Genomic DNA, 14,536 nt, shown 5'->3' with positions numbered 1-14,536 from the left:
ACTATGCGAGTGAGGATTGCCTGCACCACGGCCTTGGGCTTCCATCATTGATGCGAGCCAGCGAGCCAGGCTAGGAAGCGAAGGCAACGAAATAGGCTATACTCAAAGCTGAACACCCCAAAGGTGCTCAAACAGAAATGTAGTGATGTAGAGTAGAACACATTCTTCGAGATTAACGAATGTATAGACTATACTACCACAGTACCATCTGCCACTTGCGGGTACTATCATTCTTATTACGAGGCACACCAGAAAACGAATAACTGAAGTACAGTTTGCAGCATGGTACTGCCACAAATAATGCTAACTGCTAAGGTTCTAACTTCTAATTGCTATAATCAGCGCAAACATCAATATGGACGGTGCCGGCCCCTGCGGTCATCTCCCCTCTGTCGCTTCCCGCCAGAGCTGGATCCACCACCACCGCTGCTACTGCCGCTACCGCCAAATCGACGACCACCTTGCTGTGGCGGAGGCGAAGTCACATGCACAGGCTGCTGCCCTGCAGTCTGTGGTCTGCAAAACACAGAGGAGAATATGAGTTGACAAGGAAGCATCAAAGCCACAGTTCAGAGGACTGCCCTTAGGGTCTAAAGATCATAAGAAACAAAACTAAACTGAGGTGCTGTACTGCACGGACTACCCATGTAGGATCTAAGATATAAGACAAAACTAAACTAGGTGCTGTACGGATATAACCATCTAAATTTCACCACTATTGTGACCATAAAAAATCAGAAAATAACTATCTTCTACAATTGATTCACTTTTCATATAATTATTACTCCAGGTCTGTCCGTTGCCAGATTTGTGAGCTACAGATACTAAATAGATTATGTGCCTTTTTAAGTTTTAACACAGAAACAATACTCTTGAAAGGGACACACTCTCACAGTTACTGCTTTGGTGCGGTGTTATTTTGGAGTACCCCCCCCCCCCTGTGTAGTATTTTTTCTTCTTAATGAAATGACACCACACAGCTCTCCTGCGTGGTTCAAGAAACTGGATGTGATGGCACATTGATCCAACTGCTTCTTTGTAAACTGATTATGAACAAGACGCCACTGTGTTTCATTCAGTGGACTGACATCATCGAGTAACTTGACAAGACAACAATGGACTCCAATGTGGTAGGCGTTTGACTTACATTGATCCAGTGGAATGCATGTTGTATGAGCTTTCTAGCAGAATAATCAAAATTAGAGAAGAATACTTACACATATACAAGACGGCCGTCTGGTAGGACCATTGGGATCATTGTTGAACCTGGAGGAGCACCTGGAGCATACAACATTGGCTGCACAAGTTCAAATAATGCCAAAATACAATAGTTAGAAGGATATCACCTCTTGTAAATGTTTCTCCTCATGCATTGGCTAGTGCATATCAGAAGATGTCATGTACCTGTGCAGCACGAGCAGAAAGCACACCATAAGCACCTGCTAGTCCACTTCCAAGGGGATTATAAGCACCTGCCAATCCATTTCCAAGTGGATTATAAGCTCCCACCAGTCCATATCCAAGTGGGGCATAACTTGGGAGTAATGGAGCTCCTTTTGCAGTAGGTGCTGATACAGTATCATCCTTCTTATCAGCAGGAGGTTTTGCAAGTGAACAATCCAGCAGCTGACCTGTTAGTGGCAAAACTGACCTTTTAGACATGAAGTATATTAGAAAAATTGACTAGCTATAGAAGGATGTTAGAGAAGGAAACTCACCATCAAGTTCATATCTCTCAGTGTTCTTCAAAGCCTTCATAGCCATGGACCGTTCCTTAAAATGAACAAAACCATACCGATTTTCATGTCCAGATTTTGCAGGAGGAATAACAACTTTTGTAATTTCTCCAACATGCTCAAACAGCTTTTTCAGCTGCTCTTGAGTAACAGTCTTGGGGATGTTTTTGACATATAGAGATTTAACCTAAAGACAAATATGCACATCCTTATAAAATAACATAATAGAAGAAACATAAAAGGTAACATTGCATCATGTATTGCTCAGAGGAACCTGTGCAGTAGATGTAGCTTCATTAGCATTCTTAGGATCTGCCCAGCTGACAGTAGGAGCATTTGTATCTAGTTTGAATTCTGGGGTAGACATCTTCTGCTTAGCATACTCTGCACATGCCTGGTTGTAGTATTCAATAAAGCCATAACCCTTATTGCGACCTGAGCCTGGTGCCTAAATATATTTGAGAGTAAAACAACTGAAATGATGCACACTGAAGTTGTTGAACAATCCTAGTATCTATCCATACCTTCATGAGATCAACTTGTAAAACTCCAGGGCCAACTTCTTCCACTGCAGTTTTGAAATCATCAGGTGTCCAATCACGGGGTACATTCCCAATAAATAGCCTATTCTTAGCCTGAGAGGATGAAACTTTTATCTTCTTTCCCTGTAATACGATAACAGGGTCTAGTTAGTATGCAAGTACAAGATATAGGAGTTAATCAGGTGTAACAAAGAATCAGTAAGTACCAGCATGTATTCATGTTCTTGGGTTGCAAAACTAGGTCTGGGTAATATGGACAACACCACCAAAGTTGTTTAGGGGTAGGTTTTGCTAAAAGACTCGCAAATATTTTAGATAGCCAAAAACATAATCTTCCACCACCCACAATTCTGGTTTCTGGAAGCATAACTGAACACACTGGTTTGCAATATTCACAAGGTTTTTTACTTTAAACTTGGCAGTGGAACTGCTACAAATTTTTTAAATAGCAAGAGGATGTAGACCTAGATTATACTAGGAGGATTCCCGCGCGTTGCCGCGGGTATGAAGGAGGAATATAAATATATAACTCTTTTATTAGCATAATCATGGAAATTGTATCCATAGTGGATGATGTGTCTCGCTGATGTGGATGTCATAATTCTTGTGCTAGTAACTTAAATGCAAATGATAGTAGATTGCTGAGGTGGACACCTTGCATGTCAGGAGAAATAGATAGTGGCAAATGATAGTGGACTGCTGAGGTGGACGCTTTGCATTTTAAGAGAAATAGATAGTGGTGTTGATAGTGGACTGCTAAGGTGGACACATTGCATGTCAAGAGAAATAGATAATGGGGTTTGCTTTATAAGAGTTATAGATAGATAACCTTGTACGTTGCTACTTTTCAAACTGATTTCAAGGCCCTGTGTTTTAAATTCAATTAAATTCAACAGTAGAAGTGCTGCAAATCTTTCTAGGAATTAGCAAGAGGATCTGAGTGCAATCATATATATAATTGAACTTTGCTACGTCTAAAATTGATCCTCCACAGACCTAAACATAAAATATATAGAAACACAATTTTCAACTCAGTTTCCTTCTTCTATCTTGGGAAGTTTGTGCTATCAAATACTTGTTTTATCACATATACCAATATAAACAAACGCAATAAATCACTGGCATGGAAAAAACATGAAGATCAACTTTTGAGTTCAAGTGAAATTGTGTAAACAAACCTTTAGGTCTTTATTGCACAGCTTTCGGATGGCCTTTAAAGCCATCTCTTTAGTTCTGAAATTAATAAAAGCATACGCCTTGTTATCCCCCTTTCCTCGCATTCGCACCTGCAGAAAAAAGGGACTCTGAATTGCAAAAGAAAATAAATGCAAAAGCTAAATCCGAGAAAGTAGGCAGTACTCACTTCCACAACTTCTCCAACAGATTCAAACAGTCGTTTGAGATCTTCAGAAGATACATCAGAGGAGAGCCCCCCAACATAAACTTCAGCTCCATGAGGAGGAAGAGCAAGAAGCTCAGCATGCTTCTCTTTTTCATTCTCATCCTTCGGATCATCAACCACCATTTTACTGTCATGATTAGGATCAACTTCACGCACACCTTCAATTTCTTCCTCCTCTTCCTCCTCCTCCTCCTCCTCCTCCTCCTCCTCATCCTCATCCTCCTCATCTTCCTCCCCCTCCTCCTCGTTATCATCTTCATCCTCTACCTCTTCATACTCAACCTCCTCCTCAATTTCTTCATACTCAACTTCTTCCTCCTCATCTACCTCATCAGGATCATCAAACTCCAATTGGTCTTGTTTGATCAATTCAACTGATTTGGTCGAAGTAGCATTTCCTGTTCTCCTTGGCATCTTCCAAAGCTCAAAGTTCCAAGGAAACTTTGGAAAGAGCACAGGAAGCAATAATATTGGGGGAGCAAAGTGATAATGTATGGATAGAAAGAAAAATAACAGAAACAGCTAGAACAAAAGGTATGTAATAATCTCAAACTGGATTCAGCCATGGGTATCCACATGGAAAATGGAACCTCAAAGCAAGTGACTGTTAAGGGACAAATGCAGAGATAGAAGAATGCTCAGATGGACAGCATGGAAGGTTTTCAAGAATATGATAGCACCGTCAACAAGAGTATGCAAAAGAGGACAATCAAAGAAGATGCTATCTGAAGTACAATTGAGTGGGCTGGTGCAATTGCAAGGTATCAACATTCCATTAATTGAATGGAAGGGAAGGAAAAGGAACAGGGAAAAAATAAAAATTAGAGAACAATGTACATAATGTGTGAATCTTAAAATAAAACCTGAACCCAAGCTAAGTAGTTGAAAACAGTAATGATTAAACATGAAAAAAAGGTCACTCCATGGAGACATATAATACAACAGAAAAAAAAACTTCATACTGCTGCAAGTTTGCTCCTCAGATAGAGCTGAAAGTTTAATTATGTGATTGTATCTAAACTATCTTGTCAATATATGTTAAAATCAATCATATCCTTGCATAGAATACAGGAATGATAAAAATTATGGCATCTGCCAGCAGATTACAATGGCACAGGCATCATACAGGTTATCAAGCTGGACCAAATCTAATTTTGATGAAAAAAAAACAGGATAGATTTTTCTTGCAGTGACACAACCAGAAAAATAATATTGGGCAATGAAAGATGGATCTGGTTTGGTATCCTTACTTTTTTAACTACATAGTGTAAGGCCACCTCTATTTATGTACAGTAGGGACCTCATGACTACGTGTATTTATTGTGGTCCCCTTGGCAGCTTGGACCCTTTGTAGACACACAAACAAAAACAATTCAGGCAACTGGTTTTGGCAGGACAAGTTCTTCAGTCGATGGGGGGAAAGCGTATCAATCGACTTTACGGTTTTGCAATTGAGTAACTGAAAAAACCCACTGCCAGCCCTAACTGCTCCTGCTCCGACACAGCATGATCACACAAGAATAGGGACAGGAAGGAATCGGACTTGAGGATTTGGGGATTTGATGGTGCAACCAAGGATTTGAATCTAGGGTTCTTTCTTTGTGACCAAACCTAGGGGAAAGGAAGAGTGATGGAAGCTTTGACCAGGGACTTGATGGCAACCCGAATATTAATTTTAGTGTAGGGTAGTCCTACCCAATTCTACCATATGCAACTCTAGTATATTCCATAATCACAATTGATTATATATACAAGTAGAATATTTGGCAATTTGGAATAACCAAAATTCAAGATTCGATATTAAAGCATTTGATATTTATATTGATCAAAAGCACGATATGCTTCCGCTATTGATTCTTCATACATCCACCCTCAGACAGCAGTAGAATAAAATGAAATTGTAAGGATCTCAATTAGAGTAGTAAATGACGTATGTGATTATGGCAGTATGGCACAGTAGTATCATAAAATGGCATTGTAAGGATTCTCAATTAAAGTAGTAAATAAAGTAGGAGTATGTGATTATGGCAGTATGGCACAGTAGCTGAGCATGTGTAGCAGTCTAGGCTGTCTAACAGTAGCAGATGTTTAAAAGGACTTTTAGAATTGAGGGAGAACTAGATGGGTTTAATTGGAACTCACCAGCTACGGTTTGTGCGTGGCTGCAGTCCAGCAGACTGAAGAAGAATTGTGCGTGCTGCAGTCCGAGTCCTTCGGATTGCAGAAGTGCAGCGAGCGTATCAGGTCCGAGGTTGCCCGTGCGGCTCGAGGCACCGCGGCCGGAGACGCGAATCCACCGGCGGCGGCGGGTCCGGGGGCCTGGCCGAAACCCTAGCAGGGTGCGGCGGCGGGCGGCCGGACGGCGATTGGGGTGTGTGGGGGTGGTGGTGGAGCACGGGACACCGAGCGCACGCAGGGGCGGATCCGTCGGCGCCGAGACGCGACGCGATGCACAGCTACTGCGAGCGAGGAATCGAGGATGGCAGCGGCCGAGCGGAGACCGCGCGAGCGAACGCGAGTCAGAGGGAGCGCAGAGATCGAGAGACTATTGGGGTCTTGGGGACTAGTTGGGGCCAGCTTCTTGTGGGCCTTAAGAGAAAAAAATGGGCCAAATTGAGGATAGTCCAGGCCCATTCTCAACTAGTCCAAGCCTCTTTCCGGCCCACGTATTCCTCCGATTCGCTATCCCGGCCCAGTCACGCTCACCGAGCGCCGCCGCCACTCGCTGTGCCCTCATCTCTCTCGCCGCCCGCCGCCTCGCTGCCCCACCGGCCACCAGCCACCAGCCACCGCAGGTCCGCAGCGCGTCATATTCGCTCCGGGGCCCCCAAGAAAGTTGCCGGGGAGAGGAGGGAGCTCCAACTCCAAGGAAGATGGGGTGGAAGGCGGCGGAGAAGCTCATCAGGCACTGGAAGATCCTCCGCGGCGACAACGTAAGCTGGGTCGTTCTCCACAGTATCCCCCTTCTCAGCGCTACTCTCTTCTCGTTGCGAGATCTCCACGTTCTCCGTTTACTTTTTTGGCTGCCAGGTGATGATCATCAGAGGCAAGGACAAGGGGGAGTCCGGGCTCATCAAGCGGGTCATTCGCTCGCAGAATCGCGTCATCGTCGAGGGCAAGAACTTGGTAATGTGCTGTTACATGTTCGTTCCCAGTTGTTTAGCCCGAGTGTGGAATCGATGTAGAAGATAGCAGTTTTTGGTTACATACATAGGATTGGTGCCAGTTGCATAATTGGCAGTTTATTAGTTTGTTGCACACTGGCTGTATGGATTTAATTAAACCTACCCATCTGTAACAGTGTGGTCTAGATACTCGTTGAAATTTTTCAGACCATTGCAATCGAAAGGTGGTGCATCATAAATTGATGTGAACCTTTTGGAGTTCATACTTGTGTTGCAGCTGCGATAATGGTTTTAATAATGTCTTGTAAGCGATTAGATGATGCCAAGCCTTTATCCCCATTGCACTGCTTTGAGGCTGATCACATGAGTTTGTCTTGTGAATGCTGAGTGATACTTCCCCTATAAGTACCATGCTTCCATTATGGCACGGATAGCAAATTAGGAAGGGAGAACATAATAGTAGCAAAAAAATAGCATTCTGTACCTATAGATGGATGTTGACCTTCATGCTTTACAAATTGGTTAGAGCTCAAAGAATAGCTGTGGCACTCGAGGGGAACAGGCCAACCAATATCAATTGTTCGTATAGTTTGTTTGATAGTAACAAGTGTAATTTCTTGCTGTATAAGTATAACTGACCATTGTCGCGCTGTACATACTGCAATGTCCCTTTTCGTGCTTTATTGATTCTCTTTGTGTCACACCGCATCACATGCTTACCATATAAGCAGTTAAATATTGACATAACACCATCTAAGTTTCTAGCTGAATTAACACATGCAGTAAGCCTCAAGCATGCTCAATCAGCTTATAATGTCATAGTCAATTGATTTGTGATGTGGAATCAGCTGTGATGAATACCCAAAGAAGAATGGAGAAACTGTACTTTTCTAATATTTCTAAGATCATTATGTATTTATTTTTATTAAACATATGTTACAATTTTGCTTGTTTATTCTGGGTACTGTTAACTGCAGCCAGCAACTGTCATTTTCATTGTCTGTGCCTTGTCATGTCCTCATGCTCATCAGGAATTCCATAAATATCTGAACTATTATCATTGCAGGTTAAGAAACACATTAAGCAAGGGGAAGGGCACACAGGTGGTATTTTCTCGATTGAAGCTCCACTTCATGTCTCAAATGTCCAAGTGGTTGACCCTGTCACTGGGTATGAATATAATACTTGACAATGTTTTAGTACCTACAAGTTGCTTTTATTTATTTCCTCCTTTATTAAATCATTTCTCACTATTCACTGCAGGAAACCATGTAAGGTTGGATATAAGTATTTGGAAGATGGGACCAAAGTCAGGTATGCTAGAGGAATGAATGCATCGGGTGCTGTGATACCCCGGCCAGAAATTCTGAAGGAGAGAAAAAAACCGAGACCCACGTCACGTATGTCTCACCAAAAAAACTTATTTTACACTCATATGGTGATCCACATCTCATCTTATATGCCTATTATATGGTGTTTAATTCTCTAAAAGTGTCAAGTAGTTCAAACTCTTTATGCGTCTGTACTTCATAATGATATCAACTGATCCTATGAAGTATTTTCTCCTGTTTTTTCACTCTATCCGGTCCCTCAAAAAGTCTGAATTTTCCTCACAGCGACACTTTGTTTTATTACATATATTAGATAACTGAACCTTCGGTTGACATGCCGCCTGTGGGTATGATGTCTTTGAGGTGCTATACATGTTGGGTGTCTTATCTTTGCCCGAAGGAGATCTGTAAATGAATAAAGCATGGAGCAAAAACACTGATACCTTTTTGTGTTTTGAGCATTTGTAATGTCATATTAAATCCAAAGTTGATAGAGGTTACATGAGCGTATGAATGTGTAGGAGAAATCATAGCAATGAGGTGCATTAAGCATTTCACCCTGTACTTTTTTGTATTTCTCTAGGGTTTCAGATACATTCTTTGCCTATAGACTATTTCTAACATGCCCATTTTGTGATGAGAAGTTGCTCTGACTGTTTCCTTCCTCACGCAGCTGGCCCAAAGGATACACCAATTGAGCTTGTGCTGGAGAAGACCTACGATGAAAAAGCTGGGATTGGTATGCCTGATCTATAACTCTGCATTGGTTATGTGGAGAGTTCAGTGTATGTGACCAGGCCCTGAGGCCCATGTGTTAGGCAGTGAATGATTGTTGCAGTTACACCGTGCTTCCCTTGTAATAATAATGACGTATTAGTTACTAGCACTTGTGTTTCTTTTGTCAGATTGTCCTCTTCTGCAGAAATGCAATCTACGAATGAGAGTGGCCATATTCATACATTTTCTTTAAGGTGCAATAGTCATTTCAGTTCCTTAACTATTGCTTGAGGTTCAATTTTGTTCTGAACTTTTAAAATGATAGTTTCAGTCAGTTTCATCTCAGAACTATCAAAATTGAACTATGAAAGTGTGTTGTCCTCAAAAGTTTGCATGTGCTCAACTCTGAATGACCCATCATGCAAGCAGTTTTGGGAGCTTTGTTGTCTGCATGTATGTATGCTGCCAATTGCATATATGGTTTAGTTTTGTAATTAAAACTGTTTCATGATTCCTGAGAACTGAGATGATAGGAGACCTGGTGTGTTTAACTTCTTGGAAAGTCTGGTGGCATTTCTCGCTCGTTTTTGTGAATCAATTGAAGCAGCAACATGTTTTTGAAAAATGGAACATTTTCCCTTCAAATATTAGTCTTCTATAGTTTGATAGCATGTGTACGTGCCATACCGCCGTCTAATGTTTAGAGTATATGAAATGAGGCGCATATGTTTGGACACTCAAATACTATAATGCTGCCCGAGACTGAAATAATATAATGCAACCTTAGTGTTCTTCTCTTGCAATAAATCAACGAACAGTATTTACAGTTATGGTTTTTCAGACAAGCGAACATGTTATATTTAGTTTAAGGTCATATGTAGGAAGTGAAATGCAATCCCTGATCACTTGCTTGCCACTTGCCAGTACCGGTATATATGCAACATGTACAAAGAGACAAGCGAACATGCTATATTTAGTTTAAGGTCATATGTAGGAAGTGAAATGCCATCCCTGATCACTTGCTTGCCACTTGCTAGTACCGGTGTATATGCAACATGTACAAAGAATGGTGCATCCAAGCCAACACTGTAACTCTACTACACTGAATTTTCTTCCATGGCCAGGGGGCTCTTTCCTTTTTTTTTTCCCGAAGAAGAGGACTGACAGTGATAGGAAACTGCAAGGGCAATATCAATAGAGCAGGAGAAAAATACAAAACAAAAGCACGATGACATTGAAGCAAAAAGCCACAAGACCGTTTAGCCACTACAACCACAACAAAACCCTACAACACCGTTTAGACACTACACAACAAAACCCCTACAACTACAACGTTGTTTAGCCACTACACAACACTAACTAGGCGTCATTGCGCCGCCCATAGGCTGCCTCCAGCTTAGATACTGTCAAAACCCCTTGTTCACCACATCTAGGGCCTTCATAGTCCACTCTCTTCACTCCATCCACCACCATTGTCACCATCATGAAGCCAACTCAATGTGGTTGTCATGGTATCCCTATTGCATCTTGCAGCAATCACCATTGCCATCCATGGCAACAAGCACAAAGATGGAGGAAGCGGGGATTATTCCCCACTATAATGCCTCCAACAAGGGAGCGACAACTCTAATCATTATCATTGCAGGTCGGATCATTGTCAACCAAAGAACATTAAGGGTTGGAGGGCTTTATGATAATGCCTCCAATAGGGGATGTGGCACCAATGGTGTCACCAGTGTTGGCATCGACAAAGCGAAACAAGACTTTCGCAGTTTCATCCAAAATATATTTTCATGGCCAGAAGGAAACCTCCACCAACCAAAAGGGCTACCGTAGCCATACCTTCTGGTTGTCGTCGAGCAGGACCAAATGTTGTGACTACGAACATGGCAAGTCGCCTCTAGCAAACCAATGCTGCTGCACAGACCAAGCCATTACCAGACAATACTTGTTGTTGTTGCGCTAGCCATAGAGGCACATCTAGCGTAGCCATCACCAGCCACTATGAAAACACAACACACTGCTTTTTTGTAAATATATAACCAACCTCATTTGAAGTGCATGACATACAAAAACAAGAACTTGTCTCAATTCTACGTGAAGTTGTTTCTTTTCATCAAGGTTAACTTTCATCATTTTTATTTTTTGCATTACACTTTGTTGATCAGCATACAACCTTTTATTCTTTTTGCGGTCTTTAATTTGCTTGTTGGTGCATAACTTTTCTTGATACTCTTATATGCAAAAGGAACTAACCACCATATACCTTGTATGGCGTTTCTCCCCTCCAGAGGAAACTCCTCCTCAAACGATCGATCTTTTTGATTAGCCATTTTTTCTGGGAATGCGGTCATATGGTAAATCGGTTGACATGATAGGACCATTTACCAGGGTCTCTCTACCAGCTGCAGATAGGAATCTGTCTTTCCAACCCGGTAATCTTGCCCCTATTTTGTCAATCAATGGCTGAACCTCTGTCTTGCGCAGCTTCCGAACATGTAGTGGAAGGCCTAGGTATTTACTGGGGAAGTTGCATATCTTGCTCGGGAAATTTTGGAGTAACCCAGAAACCACTTCACCGTCCATTCTTATTGGAAATATCTCTGTCTCGGAGATGTTTATCTTTAGCCCCGAGCATTCCCGTAAGAAATTAAGTACCTTTAGTAGGTGATCTAGCTCTATATTTTCTAGGTACACGAAAATTGTTGTGTCATCCACATGCAGGGAGCATCGCAAGTTCGCCACTTTCGGCAACACCGGTTTTAGGATCCCTCTATGTGCTGCTTCCTTGATGATCCGTTGAAGCAGGTCGATGGCTAGAATGAAAAATAAAAGGGAAAAGGGATCTCAGTCTGAGCCCTCGTGTATGCCTAATTCTTTGTGCCGGCTCCCTATTGATCAAAACCTTTGATGATGTTGTACCTAATAATGATATCCAATCTCTCCATTGTCCTAAAACCTAAGGCATGTAGCACATCGAGTAGGAAACTCCAACCTATGGAATCAAAAGACTTCGAAATGTCCAGCTTAATGAACAAGGCCGACCTTTTCTTTCTATGCAACAATTGTATCACCCTTTGCACGTAGATGAATTGTCCTGAATACATCTTTTTCTATGAAGGCATTCTGAGCGTGTGATACTAATTAAGGACATGTGTGGTGCTAGTCCTGTTGACTAAGATTTTCGTGATGATTTAAAAGAGGAGTTATTTACTCCAATACTCGATCTTCTTTTGCGAACAATGTTTCCCTCGTGTTGAACGATGGTGATGCTTACTCTTCTTTTTGTCTTAATTAGATAGCTTGTGAAGTTACATAAGACTATATCTATCCAGCTTCTGATCATGTGTTGAACATTGGCGTGGCTTGGTCCATACATTCAAAGAAGCGGGAGACGAAAAGCAATAATGCAGAAGCTTGCTAGACCGGCCGTTTCATTACTAACATTGGTCAGTTTTTTGCTTGAAAGTAACACGTATACGACATTTATATACCTCGCTACCTATATGTGTTTTTTTGGTCCGTGAATCTCTTTCTGAAATTAAACCAGCCAACTCATCAGAACAAACAAATATATGGGCTATAGCTTTCATTAGGTCGTCCATGCATGTTTGAGAATTAGCTCTGATCTACATTGCTGCGAACCTAATTGATTGAGCTAGCTTTAATTTGTGGGGGCACCCGGGCAGGCGCATACACCGTACCTTTGTTTCACTGTATATATGTCTGTGACTATCTGTAACTCTGTATGTATATATAGAGACACCCCCACAGGCCACAGCGTCCCTCTTGCTACTCCGGCGCGCATAAACAGCTAGCAAGCAGCACTACTGCAGCAGAGGTCTCAGTAGTGCACCGACGAGCTAGAGAGCGAGATGACGATGCCAGGAGCAGGAGGAGGAAGGGCGCCGCCGGCGGCAAGGGCTGCGGTGGTGGTGGCGGTGGCGGCGGCGGCAGCACTATTGCTGTCGCTAGTAGTGGCTACGACGACGCAGGCGGCAAGGCTACCTCACGCAGAGAAGAACGACGCACATGCGATGATGATGTACTATATATATACGTTGTGATGTCATTTCACTCGCTCCTGCTTTTCAATTCTTTTGTTGCCTCTAGCTAGCAACTTTGATTGATGAGCAGTTTGATCGCTGCTAGCTCTTCGTTTGTGAATTTATATATATGCTGGTCTATTACACTCAATTTTTTTTTTCAGCGCGCACACATGCATGCATGGGGATCAATTCTCAGTTTACACATTATAAGTGCGCAGTGCATATGTGTATACATATTCTCCTATGCAATTTTTTCTTTAGATTGTATATTGCAATTTGCATGCATCATATATATATATATATATATATATATATATATATATATATATATATATATATATATATATATATCCAGGCTTATTGGATCACACCGTCGTTACCCGTTAGGAGCATATGTATATACGGTCATCATCCAATCCTGTCGCCGCCGCTCAGCCATTGGGAGATCCGAAATTAGTGGATTTCGTCACCGTCGTCCTCCTGCTTTCTTGCTTCACCACCGCCAAGGTCGCTCCTGGCGTCGTCTCCCTCCTCCATCCCCTCAACCTCTCAACTTGCCATCGCTAGCGAGGTTCATGGGAGAGGGCGAGCAGCAGTACCGGCCGGATGAAGGGTGCTTCCCCTGCTTGTATCGGCGTCTTAGGCGGAGATGGCGTGGTTCGACCAGCACGGACGACGCCGGCGTAGCCCGCCCAATGGTGACAGCCCCCCACGATCGAGCGGCCCACCCAGCAACGAGCCGACTACGACATCCCCTAGCGACGGCGACCAGGAAAATCGTGAACACGGATCCAGGTTTGGTTGAGAGTCTTAATCTGTCTATTATCGATTTATTTATTCCAATCAAATCCCTTTGCAGCTTGTAGATCCGGGGCAGTTGATTCCATTGATCTAGCTGCTATCGCACGACATTGAGGCGTTTCTGTCCCTTCTGAAGTTCTGGTGGCGACAAGCAGCTTTGCTTCTCATATATACTTGTCGTCGACAAATATGCATGTTACCGGTTTGTTATATTGTTTTTTTTCCCTTGCGTCAGAACTCATGGATATGATTTTATCTATTCCCTTCTAGGCTATAGATCTATCCGGGGAAGATCACTTGGCAAATATACGGTTTTTGGATTAGAGTATCACCTGATACCTAGATTCGTGAATGTAACATTACTTCCCAGAGACAGATAAATCTTTCAAGGTGTTGATGCTTCGAGAGGATGCCAGACAGGATGACAGAGCATGATTTACTCCACATAATTATTCGTAGCAGTATCACTCGATACTTTTAGATTAGAGTTCTAATAAAATATTATATTTTTCTTTTGTTAGATAGTCAATAGTATTATACAGATACATTCCTTGCATATTTGTACTCAATATTACCACGTACACATTTCATCAGTAGTGTATGTCGAAAAGGTATATATACATACTCGTTTGTCAACAAAAGTATAAACACATAATACTAGCATACTTTCTTTATAGCACAAGTATGCAAATATACTCATTTTTAACATAAAAAGGATCTACTCTTACATTCAAAAGCAGTATGCAGATATACTCAATTTTTTTTAAAAAAAAAGAAGAATGTATCCACTCATACTTTCAAAGCAGTATATATTCATACATACTACAAAAAAC

General features: G+C 42.0%; 2 protein-coding genes across 3 annotated transcripts; one reads left to right on the top strand and one right to left on the bottom strand.

The window, feature by feature from the left end:
* Window positions 83–6,216, bottom strand: LOC8085622 (heterogeneous nuclear ribonucleoprotein R). 2 transcript variants are annotated; one of them, XM_021461206.1, is made up of 9 exons: window positions 5,823–6,216; window positions 3,642–4,425; window positions 3,457–3,564; window positions 2,261–2,401; window positions 2,011–2,184; window positions 1,719–1,923; window positions 1,405–1,631; window positions 1,218–1,297; window positions 83–516 (listed from the first exon to the last, which is right to left on the bottom strand). In XM_021461206.1, exons 2-9 carry the CDS (start codon window positions 4,092–4,094, stop codon window positions 351–353), a joined length of 1,554 nt encoding a protein of 517 aa, XP_021316881.1. In that variant the 5' UTR covers window positions 4,095–4,425; window positions 5,823–6,216; the 3' UTR covers window positions 83–350. The 2 variants fall into 2 exon arrangements, with proteins under 2 accessions (XP_021316881.1, XP_021316880.1); XM_021461205.1 differs by having other exon boundaries at window positions 3,642–4,121.
* Window positions 6,384–9,151, top strand: LOC8085621 (50S ribosomal protein L24). Its single transcript, XM_002450189.2, has 5 exons — window positions 6,384–6,613; window positions 6,711–6,806; window positions 7,872–7,975; window positions 8,069–8,205; window positions 8,810–9,151. Exons 1-5 carry the CDS (start codon window positions 6,554–6,556, stop codon window positions 8,890–8,892), a joined length of 480 nt encoding a protein of 159 aa, XP_002450234.1. The 5' UTR covers window positions 6,384–6,553; the 3' UTR covers window positions 8,893–9,151.

The sequence above is a fragment of the Sorghum bicolor genome, chromosome 5 (assembly GCF_000003195.3).
Source record: "Sorghum bicolor cultivar BTx623 chromosome 5, Sorghum_bicolor_NCBIv3, whole genome shotgun sequence".
NCBI classification, from domain to species: domain Eukaryota; kingdom Viridiplantae; phylum Streptophyta; class Magnoliopsida; order Poales; family Poaceae; genus Sorghum; species Sorghum bicolor.
This window is presented reverse-complemented; position numbering and strand designations above follow the sequence as displayed.